The following is a 21393-nucleotide window of genomic DNA, read 5'->3' on the forward strand; positions in this document are numbered from 1 at the left end:
CGTCGAGCTTTTAAAAACGGCGGTAGGCCTGGCCTGTCTGTCACCAGACGTTGTTTCTAGGTAGGTGTGTGTTTGGCTAGAGTGTAAAAAAAAAAGAAAGAAAAAAAAAAAGAAAGAAAGAAAGGAAAACAGCTCAAATTAAGTTACAGTGGGACCTGTCGGTAAGCGCCATGGGTGTGTCTGCTATTGCTGACCTAGTTTGGGGGGGGGGGGGTTTGGTTGGAAGGGGGGGGGGGGGTTTGGTTGGAGGGGGGGGGGGTGGGGGTGTTTTTTCTTTTTTTTTGTTTCTCTGGTATTGCAGCTGCAGACAGAGCTGCTCTCTTTCTCTCTCTGTCTGTCAACATCCCTCTCTTTCTCGTCTCTCTCTATCCCTGTGGAGCATGGTAACGTTTGAGCTTGGTTGGGGGGGGTCAGGGTGGATGGTAGTTAAGGTGAGGTGGGGGGGTCCGGGCGGGGGAGGCCCTCAGCAGCAGCCACCCGAGGCGGCCTTGACAGGGGTGCTCTGGATCTTGACGTTGGACTTCTCCGAGCCCCCGGCCGTGGCCCCCGGCCCCATCCTCTTCTTGATCTCGGCGGCCATGGTCATGAAGGCCTGCTCCACGTTGGTGGCACTCTTAGCGCTGGTCTCCAGGAACGGGATGCCGAGGTTGTCAGCAAACTCCTGAGGGAGGGAGGGAGGAAGAGGGGGGGTGGGGGGTGGAGAGAGAGAGGGGGGGTGGGGGGTGGAGAGAGAGAGAGGGGGAGGGAGAGAGAGGGGGGGGAGAGAGAGAGAGAGGGGGGGGGGAGAGAGAGAGGGGGGGGGAGAGGGAGAGAGAGAGAGGACAAGAAAAGTCAATGCAAGAAAAAGAGAGGACAATAGAGAGGTCATGGGTCAACCAGGAAAGAAGGGAATGGAGGAGAGGGGGAGCCTCTACGGTCCTGTTCCAGGGGAGGAACAGGGAGAGGCCTGTTCCTCCTGATGTGTAGGACAAAACAGAACAGGGGAGGCTGGTGGGGGTAGACATCGGAGGATGGGCTCATTGTCATGCATGGAATGGTATCATTCCTCATGCCATTCCATGCATTACAACGAGCCCATCCTCCGATGTCTACCTCCACTAGCCTCCCCTGTTCTGTTATGTCCTACACATCAGGGATAGAAAACCGGTATCGTCCAGGCAAAGTGGAAACATGCCTTTTGGGTCGTAGATCTTTACCTTGACACCATTCCTCATTCCACTCATTACAATGAACCCATCCTCCGATGTCTACCCCCACCAGCCTCCCCTGTTCTGTTTTGTCCTACACATCAGGAGGAACAGGCCTCTCTGGGTCGTAGATCTTTACCTTGGCCGTCGTGTAGTCCACCACCTTCTTGGTGGTCAGGTCACACTTGTTGCCCACCAACAGCTTGTTGACGTTCTCACTGGCGTAGCGGTCAATCTCCTGGAGCCACTGTTTCACGTTGTTGAACGATTCCTACGGGGGGGGGGGGGGAATAGGCTTAGGTCACATGGTAGTATCATCTTTCTTGTCCTCTGGAATTTGAGAGAAAGAAAGAGAGAGAGAGAGAGAGAGAAAGTGGTAGAGAGATAGAGAAAGAAAGAGAGAGAGAGAGAGAGAGAGAAAGTGGTAGAGAGAGATAGAGAAAGAAAGAAAGAGAGAGAGACAGGGAGAGAGAGAGATGGACTGACCTGGTCTGTGACATCATAAACCACTATAATGCCGTGAGCTCCTCTGTAGTAGCTGGATGTGATGGTGCGGAAGCGCTCCTGACCAGCCGTGTCCCACTGTCAACAAACAAACAAACAAACAAACAAACAAACAGCAGAACCCGTCAGCCAGGGGTGTTCAGGATGAATGAAACAGAAAAAAAAACTGTTGGGGGAAGCAAGGACAGTAACAATAGGAGTTTGTAAAGCTTGTCATGTGACAGGATCCCACATGACCTATAAAAGCCCATTTAAGTTGTTTCGTCCGATGTTACAAAAGTTGCAACGCTTGTCAATCAAGTCACGTGGGCCTCGGGAACACGTACGATCTGCAGTTTGATGGTCTTTCCGTCTAACTCGATGGTCCTGATTTTGAAGTCCACTCCGATTGTACTAATGTAGCTCTCTGTGTACGTGTCGTCCTGAGAGGGGAGAGGGAGAAGACACGTCAGCCCACGTGGGTGTTGTCATCTCTCGAAGGAGGAACACCCCCAAAGATTTGATGGAAATGTGAAAAAATGCCACATAGTACAGGACCTGAAACACCCAATTCCAAGCCGGGCATACACTTGTACACAATATCTAAGAGGATTTTAATGGCTAGTCACATGTCTAAACAAAATGGTGTCTTATGATGGCACAGCAGCCTGGCAGTGTTGGCCCATCGTCTCCACCTGCCCAATATTCGAACAGCACAAGTGTTACACAGGGGTGAGGGTCGCTCTGGGACTGGGCTAGAGACGACTTCACTTACAGCAAACCGAAGGAGGAGACAAGACTTTCCGACGCCAGAGTCCCCGATCAGAAGCAGCTTGAATAAATAGTCACTGCAGGGAGACAAGAGAACACATTTAACGGATGTTACCCAAAATGATCTAGTCCTTTCTTCTACTGTTACTGCCGTCGATATAATTAGAATATGTCACTCAGTAAATGACCTTTGGAGGGAGGTATATAATAGCGAAGGTAATTTGTTGTCGCGCCTAGGCAACTTTCGCCCACATTGGACGTCTAGATATCAGAGGAGTGAATCTTTACTACGTATTACTATTCCTAGAAAATATATAGTTACGTCAATCTGAGTGGCAATTATCAACAACCTGTCAAACAACTGAACCTTTGAAAACAACAAAGTAATGTGTCACTGACTTTAAACGGACAGGTCGACATTAGGTTGACATTACTGTGTGATTTCAGTTAGCTATAGTTACTTATCTGCATTTAAACAGCTGTTTGTTCCGCACAGGACGTCAACAAAGCAAGTAAGCGAACCTGTGAACTAGCTCAGCTAGCTAGCTATGCTAACATCCCGGCTATCTGACGATGAAACGTAGGAAGATAAAATAGTCCTTGGCAAACGTGAAGACGTTTCATAAAAACTATATTATGTACGACACTGTTTAATAACATGTTATTTAGCTATTGTCGTTTCATTGTTAGCATGTGACAAGACAAAACGGCTCAGCTAGCTGATTTTACGTAAACCAGCTAGCTTTAGCTACCTAGCTAGCTTTGCTAGCGAACCTGACACTAAAAAAACTAAGCTGTCATCATAAACAAAAAGTCACTTACTATTCGGGATTCATCGTTGACTCAACACGGTAATCAGTTATTATTCTAAATACTGCGACTCCTCGTTGTGGATAATTTAACAATGTAATCCGGCGATTACAACCAACAACAATTTTATTCCAGAACAACTACACTAGTTAGCTGGCTAGCTTCTCGCAGCCCAGAAGAGTAATTGAATCAAATATGGCTGCCGTCCCGACCAGGAAATTCCTAACTGTGAGGTTCGTGGAAGTTGTAGTCAAATGTGCCACCGCACCACGGACTGCGGTGTCCGGGTGATCGGGAGAGATAAAGATGTTATCGTGGAAATCCCGAGTTGGGACTGTGTGTCTGTATTATGACCTTCAGACATCCCTGGACCTTGACACAATGCATCGATATGATACTAATCGTCGTAACTTATAATGAGGGAACCTGTTGAATAGAGAGAACGACCTCTTATCGATATAGAATATTGTCTACGGGATTCTGGGAAGCACAACACTTCTGGAAATAAATGCATCTTTTGTTATGTTCTATGCTTCCAGGGAACATTCCTCTCTAGGCCAGGGTAGAACCCTATCTGACAACAACCCACTATAAACAGGGGAGGCTGGTGGAGGTAGAAATCGGAGGACGGGCTCATTGTAATACATGGAATGGAATTATTATTATTATCATAGGAATTATAAAATGTTAATTTTGTGTTCTTCTCCTCTACACTAAACACATGACCTTTTCTTTGAAATATGAGAAGAGAGGAAGTAGTCCACATGCATCAGCAAGTAGCCCAGACATGATGACATCATCATGGTTAGTGGAGAGGAAGAGGCTCCACCTTGGTAAGAGGTTATCTAGCTCCTCCACCTTGGTAAGAGGTTATCTAGCTCCTCCACCTTGGTAAGAGGTTATCTAGCTCCTCCACCTTGGTAAGAGGTTAACTAGCTCCTCCACCTTGGTAAGAGGTTAACTAGCTCCTCCACCTTGGTAAGAGGTTAACTAGCTCCTCCACCTTGGTAAGAGGTTAACTAGCTCCTCCACCCTGGTAAGAGGTTAACTAGCTCCTCCACCTTGGTAAGAGGTTATCTAGCTCCTCCACCTTGGTAAGAGGTTATCTAGCTCCTCCACCTTGGCTAAATTCAGATATCCACAGGAATATACCTTCTAGAACGCATGGCCAATGGTCACAATGTTGCTTTGTTCTAAGTTACAGATATCACCAGACCTGACCATACACTTCCATATATGCAGTGTGTGCAATGCTGTCCCACCTCTCATAACCAGTGTTGTAATGGAGGGGAAACTCAAGTTAACCCAGTTTACCCACATACCACCAGAGGAGGCTGGTGGAGGCAGAAATCAGAGGATGGGCTCATCGTAATCAAATTCAATTCAAATCAAATCAAATTTTATTTGTCAAGTATACAATATACTAGATATAGTGCAATTAAATGCTTTAGGGCAAACAACTCCTCAACAATGCTACAATCAACTAGTAACAATAATAATAATAATAATAATAATAATAATAGAAAAAAACAATAACAATAATATAAGGTGGCATAGCAGTAGCAACATAAATTCAACAACAACATTGGACATGTGAGTAATATGCAAGTGTGTGAGTGAGTGAGGTGGAATGGAATGAGGAATGGTATCAAACACGTGTGCTTAATACCATTCCACATTCCATGCATTACAATGAACCCGTCCTCCGATTTCTGCTCCACCAGCCTCCCCTGCATGACAGGTCCCTGCTCATGACTGTCCTGATCTCTCTGGAACCCAGAGAAACACTATCTGACAGCCAGCCTCTCTCCCATTTTCCCTTATTGCCCCCCAAAGTACATTTGTCTCAGGTAAGTGAATCATCTATCCATCAGGCATCATAGGAAAAAAACATCTATGCTAGACCAGGGGCCATTGGCAGTCTCAATGCTAGAAGAAAGAAGGGATGACTTTCTTTTAAATTATTATTATTTTATTTTTTTAAATGTATTTACAGTAGAGGAACTGTACAGGGGGGTAGTGGGGGGTGAAGAGGTCTTTAAGAGGGACAGTCAAGATGGGTCTTCAGTCTACAGCGGAAGATAGGTAAATCTGATCATAGACCTACACTGCACTCTCTGGTCAGTCCATCTTCCATCTTCCACAACTACACCGATCTCTCTGGAGCCGCAGACAACCATTTGCATGTTGACGTGCCCACGGACAGTCTCTCCAAAAAGACAACATGTAGCTAGCTGCCTCTTATCCACATTCCAAATGGTCGATATTTGCTAAACGATTATTCAGATAGATCAATTCATATCGATAAAACACTGTCAATCACTGTGGCCGTCCAATAGCAATGGGGTTGAAAAGGCGTTGCCTTATCTAATTGGCCACATGGGCCGGCTCAGTGTGCTGTGATTGGCCGCGGGGAGCGGTGGGCAGGTGTCACACAGACAGGAAGTCCGGAAGGACGCCTTCGCCTAAGCCGGGGTGGTGAGTGACTTCCGCCTTGCCGAAGAAAGTTGTTCCGAACAGGGCTACTGGTTTCTGGAATCCGTGGAAAATGGACAGTCAGGGAAGGAAAGTCGTGGTTTGCGACAATGGAACCGGGGTGAGTTTAGACAATACGCCACGTTTTAGCGTCAATCCGTGAGCGCCGAGGCGTTTCCGCGGTGCATTTTGACAGGAGAAGAGATGATGAGAGAAACAGGAAGTAACGTTAGGCTAGCTCGCCTCATCGTTAGCCGCCGTGGCTAGCCGTCGTCAGTCCGGGACTGGGTGGGCTGGCGACGGAATGTGTCTGTCTGTCAGCTTGTCAATTAGTTACGCGTTCTTTAGCGGGGGTCGCTTATCTGTAATCCAGAGGTGGCAAACTGCATGGCGATTAAAAGTTTGGTGGTTGTTGTTGGGATTGTGAATCGGTGGGAGTTGTCGCAATCAGATTGTTATCTCAGCTGTCGCGGCTGGCTGTGCTGACATCGCGAACTGGAATCGCTAGCGACCTACTAAAAACATTACAGATCCAAAACGTTACAGATGCACCATTCATCGTTTATGTTGAGCATCATGCCCCGAAGACGACAAATCTCATTCATATATCACGGTAGCCCACAGATTTATCCCACATGCTGCAATTTAATGGTGTGGTGTGGGCAGTTCGAGCAGCGCTGAATTCTCAATGAGGAGTTTACAATTCACTGGGCGAGGAGAGAACCGTTGCCTTTATTTACGTGATTCGCGTCTAGTGCATGTCTATTTAATCCTCAAATATGAGGTACAGTTCACAAAGGATATGATGATCTTGCATATGTTAGCCCCGCCCTCCCAACCGAACATCCTTTCAACTTGTAGCAAGTATTTGACACCTTCGCGTCGCGGGGTTTTCGTTTCCGAAAATCGGATTCGAACCGGCCAAAATTAGCCAACACAGTCATAAACCAGAAAATACGGCTTTGAGCTACTGAAAACAAAGCAAGCCAGCCAACTACTATAAACGAACTCTAGACTGTGCAATACGCATGTCTCACTGGTTTCAGTGAGGAAGTCAGAGAGCATTCTTCCATGTAAGGAGTTATCACATCTATGATCCACTCGCCTGTAGATTGCTAGTAAACGTTTAGCCATCGGCTTATTTAATCAAACGGAACAGTTCATCCGTGCCTTTCACATCGACAAAAAGCAGGACAAATGTTAACCTCGGGAGGGATGAATAACATTTTCCTTGAAACTATTTTCAGCGGTTTTCTTGTGATCCAGCACTTTCAGTTCGCTGACTGTCTGTATTTGGTCTCTCTGCGTCCGACCACAAAGGAGCTGAACTGCGCCGCCTCCCTCAGCCTCTTCTCACCCTGTGAATAGCTTAATATAACCGCCATATAGGCTAGCTATTCATACCACGGAGAGCGTAAATGGGGCAGGCAGCACTCTGCGTGGCCTAACTTCTCTGTTGGTCCTGAGAAGTTTAGATCTCTCGTTTAGAATCCCCGGGTTGTGTTCCAACAACGATATCCACACTAGCATCCCAACTGGGAACGAAGCAACATTTCTGAGCCACGGTGGAGGAGCTAGATAACCTCTTACCAGGGTGGAGGAGCTAGATAACCTCTTACCAGGGTGGAGGAGCTAGATAACCTCTTACCAGGGTGGAGGAGCTAGTTAACCTCTTACCAGGGTGGAGGAGCTAGTTAACCTCTTACCAGGGTGGAGGAGCTAGTTAACCTCTTACCAGGGTGGAGGAGCTAGTTAACCTCTTACCAGGGTGGAGGAGCTAGTTAACCTCTTACCAGGGTGGAGGAGCTAGCTAACCTCTTACCAAGGTGGAGGAGCTAGTTAACCTCTTACCAAGGTGGAGGAGCTAGATAACCTCTTACCAAGGTGGAGGAGCTAGATAACCTCTTACCAAGGTGGAGGAGCTAGTTAACCTCTTACCAAGGTGGAGGAGCTAGATAACCTCTTACCAAGGTGGAGGAGCTAGATAACCTCTTCCTCTCTGCTATGATGATGTCATCATGTCTGGGCTACTTGCTGATGCATGACTACTTCCTCTCTCCTCACACTTAGAAAAGGTCGTGTGTTCAGTGTGGAGGAGAAGAACACAGACTACACATTGTATAATTGTGATGATGATGATCATGATAATAATAATAATAATAATACATTTTATTTGTATAGCACTTTTCTAAACAAGGTTAGTTGCTGCTACCTGGTGATAATGTAGCCTCCAGGTCCTGTATGAAGGACTGGTTTAGTGTAGAAGACAATGACAGAGGCATAAGTAGGTCATTTCAGATGATTGTACTGTAATGCAAAGAAAATATTTCATTATTATTATTATTATTATGTATCCCTATGATAAGTACTATTAGCCTACTTATCTTGTATGAGGCACTGGTCCTTGAAACAAGTCCCCCAACCAAACCGGTTTGAATGAAATTCTCCAAATAGATTATGCATGCTTCACCTCCTATGCAGGGCAGGGGGGCAGACATGCTAGGTACTGGTGATGGGGATGATAACATTAGGCTGGATCTTCTCAGTGTCCCTCTCTACACACACACACACACGCACACACACACACACAAAAACACACAAAGCGACTTACATTGCAGTGAGTGCATACATGTTTCAGTATATATGGTCCCGGCGGGAATCAAACCCACAACCTAAGCGTTACCAACTGAGCCACAGAGGACCACAGTTGTACTGTTGGAGAGGCTGGGTTTGAATGGAGTCTGAATGCTCAGACCATCATCACAGGGTTTGATACCATCCCTCATTCCATTCCATCCATTACAATGAGCCTGTCCTCCCATTTCTACCTCCACCAGCCTCCCCTGGTGTATAGCCTGTGCCTTTTTCTTATAGGCTACTGTACATCATGGAAATGAATGTTTGGCCAGTGAAAATAAAGACATTGTTTTAATTGTTCAGATGACATTGTTCAAATATTTCTACATGCACAGGCCCATGTTGTCCAGTTCATATGATGTCATTCTTTATGCCCTTAAAATGTAGCCTAGAAAGTCTGCTTATGTGCTGACTTCGACAATGTCTAATAATTCTCTTTCTTTCTTTCTCTCTCTCCCTCCCTCCCTCTCCTAGTTTGTGAAGTGTGGCTATGCAGGATCAAACTTCCCTGAGCACATCTTCCCAGCGTTGGTTGGCCGGCCAATCATTCGCTCCACAGCCAAAGTGGGAAACATTGAGATCAAGGTAATCCCATTCATTCATTCATTCATTCATGTGTGTGTGTGTGTGTTAATTTAGGCCTATTTTCACCATGGGCCCAGAGTTTTCCGTCTGCAGGGCACTAACTTTTCTTTCCTCAGAACATCGTCTAAGGACGATGCATGTTCTTTAACACACACACACACACACACACACACACACACACACACACACACACACACACACACACACCCACCCACCCACCTCAATGGGAGGCTAGCAGTTAAACTTCACTGTGATTTGTTGATTTAGTCAAAGTACCGCACCTCAGATTAGGCTAGGCTAGGCACCCAGGCTCCTTATCACTGTATTACACATTAACTATACAGTACTGCTGATAACAAGGCTGCATTCCAGCCACACACACACACACACACACACACACACACTCACACTCTCCTGACCCTCTTCTTCTACCTTGTCATGCTCTTACCAATCTTCCTCTTTTTTTCCTGTTGAGGTAGAATAACAGAAAGATGGTAAGTGTGTATGGAGTGTGCTGGCATGTGTGTGTGTGTGTGTGTGTGCGCGTGTGTGTGTGTGCTAGCATGAGTGTGCTAGCGTGTGTGTGTGTGTGTGTGTGTGTTTGCTCAGCATCTCTCTGACAAGAATGGTCGGGTTCTTTTTCTGTGTGTCCATTGTAACTGCATTACTCCCTTCTCTCTCCCTCCTTCTCATTCCCTCTCTCCCTCTCTCCTACTCTTTCCCTCCATTTTCAGTGATGAAATTATGTTCTGGCTCATCTAACCAATCAGATTTTTTTTTCCGTTTATCAATTAATTCCTCTTCTCCAACCAATGAACATGTTAGATACAGTTCACAGGCCTTTGGTAACACTGTCTATGAGACACACAAAATGCATTACAACTCTTTATAGGCATGTATGATAGTGGTTGTGGCCTTATAATGTCTTCATAATATATCATGATTATATTGTCTGACTATAAGATTATATATTTATATTTTTTCAGACTGATGGAAGGTGGCCTATACTAGCTCAGGATCATTATGAGATGATATAAGACATTATAATGCAGTAAAACATCCTTATAACAAGTTTTATGAAGCGCTATGAACGCATTCCAACTGTATGGCCTCACTGATGTGTTAGCAGACCTAGGGACTAGAGAGTTGATGTGGAGGGGTACAGGTGTGGAGAGGGTACAGGTGTGGAGGGGTACAGGTGTGGAGGGGTGCAGGTGTGGAGGGGTACAGGTGTGGAGGGGTACAGGTGTGGAGGGGTACAGGTGTGGAGAGGGTACAGGTGTGGAGGGGTACAGGTGTGGAGGGGTGCAGGTGTGGAGGGGTACAGGTGTGGAGAGGGTACAGGTGTGGAGGGGTACAGGTGTGGAGGGGTACAGGTGTGGAGGGGTGCAGGTGTGGAGGGGTACAGGTGTGGAGGGGTACAGGTGTGGAGGGGTACAGGTGTGGAGGGGTGCAGGTGTGGAGGGGTGCAGGTGTGGAGGGGTACAGGTGTGGAGGGGTGCAGGTGTGGAGGGGTACAGGTGTGGAGGGGTACAGGTGTGGAGGGGTACAGGTGGGGAGAGGGTACAGGTGTGGAGGGGTACAGGTGTGGAGGGGTGCAGGTGTGGAGGGGTACAGGTGTGGAGGGGTACAGGTGTGGAGGGGTACAGGTGTGGAGGGGTACAGGTGTGGAGGGGTGCAGGTGTGGAGGGGTGCAGGTGTGGAGGGGTACAGGTGTGGAGGGGTGCAGGTGTGGAGGGGTACAGGTGTGGAGGGGTACAGGTGTGGAGGGGTACAGGTGTGGAGGGGTACAGGTGTGGAGGGGTGCAGGTGTGGAGGGGTACAGGTGTGGAGGGGTACAGGTGTGGAGGGGTGCAGGTGTGGAGGGGTACAGGTGTGGAGGGGTGCAGGTGTGGAGGGGTACAGGTGGGGAGAGGGTGAATAGCAGAAGGAAACAGATATTGATCGACCGACACGCCTCGTCTGAACCAAAGAGCCGTTCCTCAGACCACAGTCACAGCAACGTTCCTCCTCAGTGACCTGTAGGAGGTGGCCTATACCTGTAGGAGGTGGATCTATACCTGTAGGAGGTGGATCTATACCTGTAGGAGGTGGATCTATACCTGTAGGAGGTGGATCTATACCTGTAGGAGGTGGATCTATACCTGTAGGAGGTGGATCTATACCTGTAGGAGGTGGATCTATACTGTGTGTGTATATGTGTGTATATCTACAGTACCAGTCAAAAGTTTGGACATACCTTCTCATTCAATGGTTTTTCTTTATTTTTTATTATTTTCTATGTTGTAGATTAATATTGAAGACATCAAAACTATGAAGGAACACATATGGAATTATGTAATAAACAAAAAAAGTGTTAAACAAACCAGAATATGGTTTATTTTTTATATTTTTCAAAGTAGCCACCTTTTGCTTTGATGACAGCTTTGCACACTCTTGGCAAGGTGTGTCCAAACTTTGACTGGTTCTGTACATAAAGAGAATAGAGGCCAGGTCATATAAGAACTGAGAGCTGCAGAGGACTGATGAAAAACCTCTTTGACCTTTGACCTCTCCATCTGCCACCTCTGGCCACCGCAGTGAAATTCAGTTACAGGTTCCAAACAACAACATCCTCCCTGATAATAATATAAACCCCCCAAAAGCAAAAGGAAAAGCTAGTCCGTCTCATTCTGGTGTAAATGGAGTGTTTGTCCTGCCCTCCAACAGGCTCGTCCCCAAGATGGCGGCTCAGTGAAACCGGCTTCCTTTAACTCATTCAGTGCCGAGGGAGAATAAAGTCGCCCAAGTTGTCAACGTTCTAGAGTGTCACGGGTGGCTTCATTCACCATAAATGCATAAATTATTATATATCCTATTATATAATTGTTATATATCCAAGTACTGTTGCTAGGTAAATACCACATAAAACACTTGGCACTCCTAGGTCAGTGTTTCTGGGCTCTCATTCCCTGATCTCTACTGATTTACAGTCATTACAACCGTCAGGAAGCTTTTAGAAAACTGGAATGTTAAATACTGGGCCTTTTTTAAGCTTAAGACCACATTGTGCATGTGACATGTGAACTACAATCCTAAAGGCGTCACTAAAAGAAACGTGCCTCGTCGTGTGTGTGGATGCCCAGGCAGCTAACCCACCCTAGTTCTCCTGAGAGGAGTCACCCTGGACGTGTTTAACCTGTTTACCACTGACTCCTCCCTTTTTCTATTGTGACGTCAGGCCAGTTGGGATCTGGTTCCCCTTGGCGACCGTGCATGGTCATGTGTTCTACAGTGAAGCATGTTCTGTTGGTGACACGGGGCCTAGCTGTCCCCTCTCTAACCCCTGACCTGTCCAGCCCCGCCTCCTCTGGGGTTGTGTCCTGTGCTCCTAACAAACCGCTCTGGTTGTTGTTATGCTCTGTGACGGCTGCTGCACCACTGGGTTCCTCCAGAAGGGTTACTCACTTCAGAGGTCATTTCCTGTGACCCCTGACCTCTAACCTCTGCCCTCCCCCCTCCTCTTCCAGGACCTGATGGTGGGGGACGAGGCCAGCGAGCTGCGGTCCATGCTGGAGGTGAACTACCCCATGGAGAACGGCATCGTGAGGAACTGGGACGACATGAAGCACCTGTGGGACTACACGTTTGGACCGGAGAAGCTCAACATCGACTCGCGCAACTGCAAGATCCTGCTCACCGAGCCGCCCATGAACCCCACCAAGAACCGCGAGAAGATCATTGAGGTGTGTGTGTGTGTGTGTGTGTGTGTGTGTGTGTGTGTGTGCGTGTGCGTGCGGTAGTCAGCCAGCTAGCTCACCCTGGTTTACTACACACTGAAGTAACACACTGCCCCCCCCCCCCCCCCCCCTCTCTCTCGTAGGTGATGTTTGAGACCTACCAGTTCTCCGGGGTCTACATTGCCATCCAGGCCGTTCTCACTCTCTACGCTCAAGGTACCTTCACACGCCACACACTGCCTTCACACTGCCTTCACACTGCCTTCACACGCCACACACTGCCTTCACACTGCCTTCACACTGCCTTCACACTGCCTTCACACGCCTCACACTGCCTTCACACGCCACACACTGCCTTCACACGCCACACACTGCCTTCACACTGCCTTCACACTGCCTTCACACGCCTCACACTGCCTTCACACTGCCTTCACACGCCACACACTGCCTTCACACGCCACACACTGCCTTCACACGCCACACACTGCCTTCACACGCCACACACTGCCTTCACACGCTACACACTGCCTTCACACGCCACACACTGCCTTCACACGCCACACACTGCCTTCACACGCCACACACTGCCTTCCCACGCCACACACTGCCTTCCCACGCCACACACTGCCTTCACACGCCACACATGCCTTCACACGCCACACACTGCCTTCACACGCCACACACTGCCTTCACACGCCTCACACGCTACACACTGCATTCACACGCCTCACACGCTACACACTGCCTTCACACGCTACCCTGGAGGTACGTTCTCACGCCTGCGGCCTCCAGAGCCGTCCTGCGACAGCGTGGCGCGTGTGCGAAAGCTTGGCCCTTAGTCTGATGATGTCACGGTCTGTGTGGTTGTGTTCGCAGGTCTGCTGACGGGTGTGGTGGTGGACTCTGGCGATGGCGTCACCCACATCTGCCCCGTCTACGAAGGCTTCTCCCTGCCCCACCTGACCCGCCGCCTGGACATCGCAGGACGCGACATCACTCGCTACCTCATCAAGGTACGCCATGATTGGCTGCGTGCCAACCCGCTTAAATAGCCTCCTTTCCTCGCCTCCTTTCCTCCCCAGAGCATATTGAATGACTTGATCGATGAAGGAACAGTAGGAACAGTAGGAACAGTGACTGTTTAAGTCATTCAGTGCCGAGGGTGAATAAAGTCGCCCAAACTGTCAACATTCTAGAGCGCCACGGGTGACTTTATTCACCAACAATGCATAAATTATGACGCTTCATTTTGTAGCCAATCAGAGTGCTGTTGCTAGGTAAACACCACATAGAACACTTGGCACTCTAGGTGGTGAGTGTTCCAGAACTCTTTGGCAGTTGGTGATTTAAGGCTGTTGGATCAATCTTCATCTGTCAAACACGTTAGAATAAAGAGATTACTATGTCATGCTTAGAACACACCACAACCCTGACCTCTGACCTTCTCCTTGAGGATGTCACTGATCCCATGTGATTGGACCGGTCAAAGCAAGCTTTTTGTTGCGTTGCTTCCACCAATCAAGTCATGTTCAGATCAGTGATTTCTACAAGGAAGGGACCTCTAACCTCTGGCCTCTGACCTTTCCTCCTGGTCTAGTTGTTGTTGCTAAGGGGCTATGCCTTCAACCACTCTGACCCCTGACCTCTAACCTCTGACCTTTCCTCCTGGTCTAGTTGTTGTTGCTGAGGGGCTATGCCTTCAACCACTCTGACCCCTGACCTCTAACCTCTGACCTTTCCTCCTGGTCTAGTTGTTGTTGCTGAGGGGCTATGCCTTCAACCACTCTGCGGACTTTGAGACGGTGAGGATGATGAAGGAGAAGCTTTGCTACGTGGGCTACAACATCGAGCAGGAGCAGAAGCTGGCCCTGGAGACCACCGTGCTGGTCGAGTCCTACACGGTCAGTCCCCAACCACACTGCAACCCCCTAACCACCGTCAGTCCCCAACCACACTTCAAGCCCGAACCACACTGCAACCCCTAACCACACTTCAAGCCCTAACCACACTGCAACCACTAACGACGGTCAATACCTAACCACTAACCACACTGCAACCGCAAAACACGCTCAGTAGCTAACCACAATGCAACCACTAATCACACTAGTCTAGTCATACACGGTCAGTAGCTAACCCACTAACCACACTGCAACCGCAGCCAACCACACACTACAACCGTAACCACACTGATCTAGTCATCCAGGGTCAGTACCACATGTCCCAACTGTAACCTGCTTTCTTCTTATGGCTGATGTCCGTATGCTGACACTGCCCTCTGGTGGAGCGTAGGGGAACATACAGATGGTCTGGATGGGGAGGGGGGGTGGGTCTCTCTTTTAGCTCTGGAATCCCCCAGGATAGTCACCTACAGACACAGACTGTAGGGAGGGGGAGGTGGAGGAGGAGGAGGGGGGAGAGGTGGAGGAGGGGGAGGAGGGGGAGGAGGGGGAGGGAGAGAGGGAAATGTGGAGGAGAGGGAGGGAGGGAGAGGTGGAGGGAGGGAGAGAGAGAGATGTGGAGGGGGAGGAGAGGGGAGGGAGGGAGACGGAACAAGAGCACCACTGTAGCCAGCGGTGGAGGACCAGCCCTCCCTCCCCGGGGCGTGACATCATTTCCTGTTTGGCCCCAGACTCCCACACCAGATGCTGACCTGGTTTAGCTCTTCTTCCTGCTGGCCCAGAATGTTCTGGAGAACCAGAACCGTTGTCTACGGCCCGGGGGTTAGCGTTCCCTCTGTCACGCATACCGAGAGTGTGTGTGTGTGTGTCTGTGGCTCCCAGACGGTAGGCTGGTCAAGGTGTGGGGGGGGGAGGTTCTAGGGTTAGGCTTATCTCTAACACTCCTGTGTGTGTGTGTGTGTGTGTGTGTGTGTGTGTGTGTGCAGCTCCCAGACGGCAGGCTGATCAAGGTGGGGGGGGAGAGGTTCGAGGCCCCTGAGGCTCTGTTCCAGCCCCACCTGATCAACGTGGAGGGGGTGGGCGTGGCCGAGCTGCTCTTCAACACCATCCACGCCGCTGACATCGACACCAGGTGACCTGTCACATGACCTGCCTCACTTCCTCTCGGCTCTACTTGGACCTTCTCTCTTTCTCTCTCTCTCTGTCTCTCTCTCTCTCTCTCTGTCTCTCTCTCTCTCTCTGTCTCTCTCTCTCTCTCTGTCTCTCTCTCTCTCTCTCTCTCTCTGTCTCTCTCTCTCTCTCTCTCTCTGTGTGTGTGTCTCTCTCTCTCTCCTTCTTTCCTTCTTCTTTCTCCTCTCTCCATTCTGTTTGTGTGTTCAGCTCAGTATTAGTAAATGCTCTTTTAACTCACCAACCAAGAGCACCGTGTGTTGTATGTGGTGTTTACCTAGCAACAACACTCTGATTGGCTACAACATGAAGCATCATCATTGATGCATTTTTGGTGGATAAAGTCACCCTTGGTGCTCCAGAATGACAGTCTGGGTGACTTTATTCACCCTCGGCACAAGATGAGTTAAATAGAAGCAGAATAAGGGTTGAAGGGTTAGGGTTAGGGCAGTAGGAGCTCTTGTGACGTGACAGAATTCTCTGCTCTCTTTCTCTCTCCTTTCCTTCATCAATAACTTGTTCTCCTCTCCGTCACATCTCTCCTTTTCATCCCCTCTGTTCACTTTGTTTTTCTCTCTCCTCCTCCTCTCCCTCCCCCCTTCTCCTCCCCTCCCTCTCCTCCTCCCCTCCCTCTCCTCTCCTCTCTCTCCTCCCCTCCTCCTCCTCTCCTCCCCCTCTCTCTCCTTCCCCCTTCTCCTCCCCTCCCTCTCCCCCCTCCTCCTCCTCCTCCTCCCTCTCCCCCCCTCCTCCTCCTCCCTCTCCCCCTCTCCTCCCCTCCCTCTCCTCCCCTCCCTGCCTCCCCTCCCCTCCTCACCCTCTCTTCTCTTCTCTCCCCCAGGTCTGAGTTCTACAAACACATAGTGTTGTCTGGGGGGTCCACCATGTACCCCGGCCTGCCCTCCAGACTGGAGCGGGAGCTGAAGCAGCTCTACCTGGAGAGAGTCCTGAAGGGAGATGTCGACAAGCTGTCGGTGAGAACACACACACATACGCACGCGCATACATACACACACACACACACACACACATACACACAATCCACTTACGCGCATGCATACACACACACACACACACTCACACTCACTCACCCATGCACACACACAAGCTCTCACATGCACCCATGCATACACAAACACACTCTCACATGCACACACTCACACACACACACACACATGCATTCACACACGTTAGGGCTGTTAATTAAAAACATTAGTTGATGAATCTACCGAAGTTAAAGCTGGAGGAAGTGACATGTTTGGGTCACGTACATCTATCATAAGTTTTACCATCAGATGTGTTACTATGATGCTACTCGGGCAACAGACCACATTCCAGAAACGCTGCAGTCCTTCAGTCAGCCACCAGAGGGCAGCATCGTCTTAATCTGAACCCCTCTCCACTAGCAATGTGCTGCAACACTAAAAGCGTACAATGGCTTTGTCATGGGGTTTAAATCATGCGCTTGACAACAGAACGGAGAGTGTCTCATTGTTGGAACTCGGAACCCATTCCTCCTCGTAGGACACTGGATGGCTGGTTTGGTCTGATGCTGGTTGGCTGGTTTGGTGTGATGCTGGTTTGGCCTGATGCTGGTTGGCTGGTTTGGCCTGACGCTGGTTGGCTGGTTTGGTGTGATGCTGGTTTGGTCTGATGCTGGTTGACTGGTTTGGTCTGATGCTGGTTGACTGGTTTGGTCTGATGCTGGTTGACTGGTTTGGCCTGATGCTGGTTGACTGGTTTGGTCTGATGCTGGTTGACTGGTTTGGTCTGATGCTAGCTCTATTAGCGGTGCACGTTCAGGACTTCCTCTTCACACAGACAGAGTCTCTAACCTGTTATTAAAAGACAATCTACCTCCTATTTACAGAGGGAGTGGGTGAACAGACTCTTCTCTTCTCAGTCTCCCTCCCTCCCTCCCTTTCTTCTCTCTCTCTACCTCCCTCCCTCTCTCTCTCTCTCTCCCCCCCTCCCTTTCTCTCTCTCTCTCCCTCTCTCTCTCTCTCCCCCCTCCCTCTCTCTCCCCCTCCCTCTCTCTCTCTCTCCCTCCCCCCCTCCGCCCTCCCTCCCCCCCCCCCCTCTCCCCTAGTAGATACACAGTTGTATGTTGATATGATCGATCCAGAACATCCTTAACCCCCCTCCCCCTCCCCCTCCCCTGTCTCTCCATTACAGAAGTTTAAGATCCGTATCGAGGACCCGCCTCGCCGCAAGCACATGGTGTTCCTGGGCGGGGCCGTGCTGGCTGACATCATGAAGGACAAGGACAACTTCTGGCTGACCAGGGAGGAGTACCAGGAGAAGGGCATGAGGGTTCTGGAGAAGCTGGGAGTCACCGTTAGATAGACCCCCCCCCACCCACCACCCGAGAGCCCCTCCCCCACTCCTCCTCCACCTCCATCCTGGTCCCTCACTCCCTCTCTCCACTTCAACCATCACCACCATCATCCATCCCTCAGTTTGTCTTCTCTGTGTGGACATCTGTCTTAGTCACTCACCCTGAGGGAGGGAGGGAGGAAGGGAGGGAGGGATGGAATGGAGGGATGTAGGGATGAAATAGAGGGAGAGACAGGGAGGGATGGATGGTGATGGAGGAATTGGAAGGGGTATGATAAGTTAACTATCGTAAGTTGACCTGTGGAACAGCTTTAGTCACATTCAAGACCACCATATTTAGTCATAAAGGATCGTCACCATCAAGTCTGTTATTAGAATTAGTCGTCCATTTATAGAGAGAGGGTGTTGGAGACCACCTGTGGTCTAGCAGACACGGCCTTGTCCTAAACCAACCCCTGGCCCCCTCCTGCGCCCTAGGACACAGTGTCTAGGGAGTAGGAGCTAGAGGACAGTGCTCTACGTAAGGCTCATATACACAACAGGGGAGGCTGGTGGAGGTAGAAATCAGAGGACGGGCTCATTGTAATGCATGGAATGGAGTGAGGAATGGTATCAAACACGTGTGTTCCATGCATTACAATGAGCCCGTCCTCCGATTTCTACCTCCACCAGCCTCCACAGATACCCAATATACTCTTCAAAAAATAAACCAGAAAGATCTATGTTGAACCCGTTTTTTTTCAAATATACTCAAACTCCAAATTGAGCCTTTCTAGTTAATGGGCTTGCTTCAGCCGGCTTGCTTCAGCAAGCATACTCCTGTTGTCTGGCATGTTCTGTTGGGGTTCTTGTTGGGGATCAGAGGGGGTCAGGACAGGAGGTGAAGGTTAAAAAGGACATTTTGGTTTGGGTCAAATGTCTCAAACACCACAGTGTCTACCATAGAATTAGAATGGGGATGTCAGTTCTATTCATTCTAATTCTATACCTCCTCTCTGTCCCATTCCGAATTCCACATTTTGCTATCAGGGATTGTGAAGAATCTGGGAATTCTATTCTATGAGGCATTCCATTCGTCACCATGGCAACAATCTGCCATGTATTCCAATTCCAATTAGGACTGATCCAACATTTTACTTTGACCTTTTTAAAGGGTTAGTTAAATATTTTTCAACCATCTGACTATTAAGTTGAAATATATTGAACTAAACCTTTAACTTTTAGTTTTTTATGTTGACCTTTGTTGCTGATGCGCTTTCTTTCTGTTTCTGTTGTTTATTTTGGAGGAGGAGAGGTTCTGCCTTGTTTCTGTCGGACCTGTTCTTTGTTTATTGTTCGTTTTGTTTGTTTATTTGTGTATTATTTTTGCAGTGCATTACTCCCGTTTTCTCCCGAGTAAAGAGTGAGAATGTGTAATTCATCATCATCATCATCATCATTATTGAGACCCCCCCCTCCCCCCAGGTTGTGTTCTGCCTCCATTAACTCACCAACTGCCAAAGAATTCCGGAACACTCACCACCCAGAGTGCCAAGTGTTCTATGTGGTGTTTACCTAGCAACAACACTTTGATTGGCTACAAATTGAAGCATCATAATGTATGCGTTTTTGGCGCTCTAGAATGTTGACAATTTGGGGGCGACTTTATTCACCCTCGGCACTGAATGAGTTAAACTGATCCGGGTTCAGATTCCCCCAGTCACAACCGTCATTCATAACCATTACGAGCAACATAGAACAACTGTCCTCAGATCAGCTGTTAACGGCAGAAATGAACCACGTCCTGTTTCTAAGAGGAAGTCATTGTGCGGAGGCCACTAGGAAGTCTCGGTGGTGATGTCACCTGATGATGTCATGGTTCCATTGAAGATGAATTGGTGGGTTTTGGGGATATTTGGGGGCGGGGGTTAATATTGTTGGGGTAATAATGATGGTATTTGTAATATTAATAAAGAATTTGATGAAGACCATGTTAAAAGCTGGTATTTAAAAGGTTTTCCTTTCCGGTTGTCATTATGTATATTGGAGGCACCTCATACACAAACACAATATATCTGTTTATTGATTTCCTTTTTTTGACAGACAGAACGGTTAACGGTTAACGGTTAACCCGCCATCAAGTGCAGTTATATTGTAGCTGGATCTTATTTTGTTGGGTTTTTTTGTTGTTTTTTTTCAGTCGTTTTATTTTGGTTTTGTTCATAAGTGTAACTGCCTACCGCTGATTTAAATAAAGTGATTTATAAATATATTGTTGTTGTGGTCTGTCTGTCTGTCTGTGTGTGTGTGTGTGTGTCTGTGTGTGTGTGTGTGTGTGTGTGTGTGTGTGTGTGTGTGTGTTCTGTACATGGGGTTGCCATAAATACTTGTGACATTGTCGTTGTCGTCAGCAGTGTTCCCTAAATAAGAGCGAATTAGAAGAGATGAATCACCTGAGAAAGGAATGAGTTGGTTCATTCACATGCACTGGATGGATGGATGGATGTGTGTATGTAGAGGGATGGATGGATGTGTGTATGTATGTATATACTCACAAACACTTTATTAAGAACACCTGGACACCTTCTCATGGTGGAGGAACACCTGTACACCTTCTCATGGTGGAGGTGGTGTAATGGTGTGGGGAATGTTTTCCTGGAACACTTTGGGCCTGTTAATACAAATCAATCATCGCTTGAATGCCACAGCCTGTTTGAGTATTGTTGCTGACCATGTGCATCCCTTCATGACCACAATTGACCCATCTTCTCATGGTTACTTCCAGCATGATAATGCACCATGTCACAAAGCAAAAGAAGTCTCAAACGCAATCATGTCATCATGGACCAGAATCTCAAAGGAATGTTTCCAACATCTTGTGGAATCAATGCCACGAAGAACTGAGGCTGTTTTGAGAGCAAAGGGAGGCCCTACCCAGTATTAGTATAGTGTTCTAATAAAGGGAGTATTACCCAGTATTAGTATAGTGTTCTAATAAAGGGAGTATTACCCAGTATTAGTATAGTGTTCTAATAAAGGGAGGCCCTACCCAGTATTAGTGTAGTGTTCTAATAAAGGGAGTATTACCCAGTATTAGTATAGTGTTCTAATAAAGGGAGTATTACCCAGTATTAGTATAGTGTTGTAATAAAGGGAGTATTACCCAGTATTAGTATAGTGTTGTAATAAAGGGAGGCCCTACCCAGTATTAGTATAGTGTTCTAATAAAGTGTTCAGTGAGTGTATATATTTTTGATTTAGAGGTCGAGTCCAGTACAAGACTTATAAAGTTGTGTGTGTGAGTGTGTATAGAAGAGGTGTGTGTGTGTGTGTGTGTGTGTGTGT

General features: G+C 48.2%; 2 protein-coding genes across 2 annotated transcripts in view; one reads left to right on the plus strand and one right to left on the minus strand.

The window, feature by feature from the left end:
* LOC310819385 (ras-related protein ORAB-1-like) overlaps window positions 1–3421 on the minus strand; it is a 5251-nt gene extending 1830 nt beyond the window's left edge. Inside the window, exons 1-6 of the mRNA XM_083690655.1 lie at window positions 3264–3421; window positions 2446–2518; window positions 2018–2113; window positions 1674–1769; window positions 1327–1458; window positions 1–661 (exon numbers count right to left, since the gene is read on the minus strand). The exon at window positions 1–661 is cut by the window's left edge and continues 1830 nt beyond it. Of these exons, the coding sequence (XP_083546781.1) occupies window positions 464–661; window positions 1327–1458; window positions 1674–1769; window positions 2018–2113; window positions 2446–2518; window positions 3264–3277 (609 nt within the window). The 5' untranslated portion in view covers window positions 3278–3421 and the 3' untranslated portion in view covers window positions 1–463. The remainder of the gene's footprint in view (window positions 662–1326; window positions 1459–1673; window positions 1770–2017; window positions 2114–2445; window positions 2519–3263) is intronic.
* Window positions 3422–5708: 2287 nt separating this feature from the next.
* Window positions 5709–20318, plus strand: actr2a (actin related protein 2a). Its single transcript, XM_083689933.1, has 9 exons — window positions 5709–5847; window positions 8838–8948; window positions 12458–12673; window positions 12811–12883; window positions 13544–13680; window positions 14419–14568; window positions 15552–15697; window positions 16574–16706; window positions 17908–20318. Exons 1-9 carry the CDS (start codon window positions 5800–5802, stop codon window positions 18076–18078), a joined length of 1185 nt encoding a protein of 394 aa, XP_083546059.1. The 5' UTR covers window positions 5709–5799; the 3' UTR covers window positions 18079–20318.
* The last annotated feature ends 1075 nt before the right edge of the window (window positions 20319–21393 follow it).

The sequence above is a fragment of the Argentina silus genome (genome assembly GCF_951799395.1).
Source record: "Argentina silus genome assembly, chromosome: 18".
Lineage (NCBI taxonomy): Eukaryota > Metazoa > Chordata > Actinopteri > Argentiniformes > Argentinidae > Argentina > Argentina silus.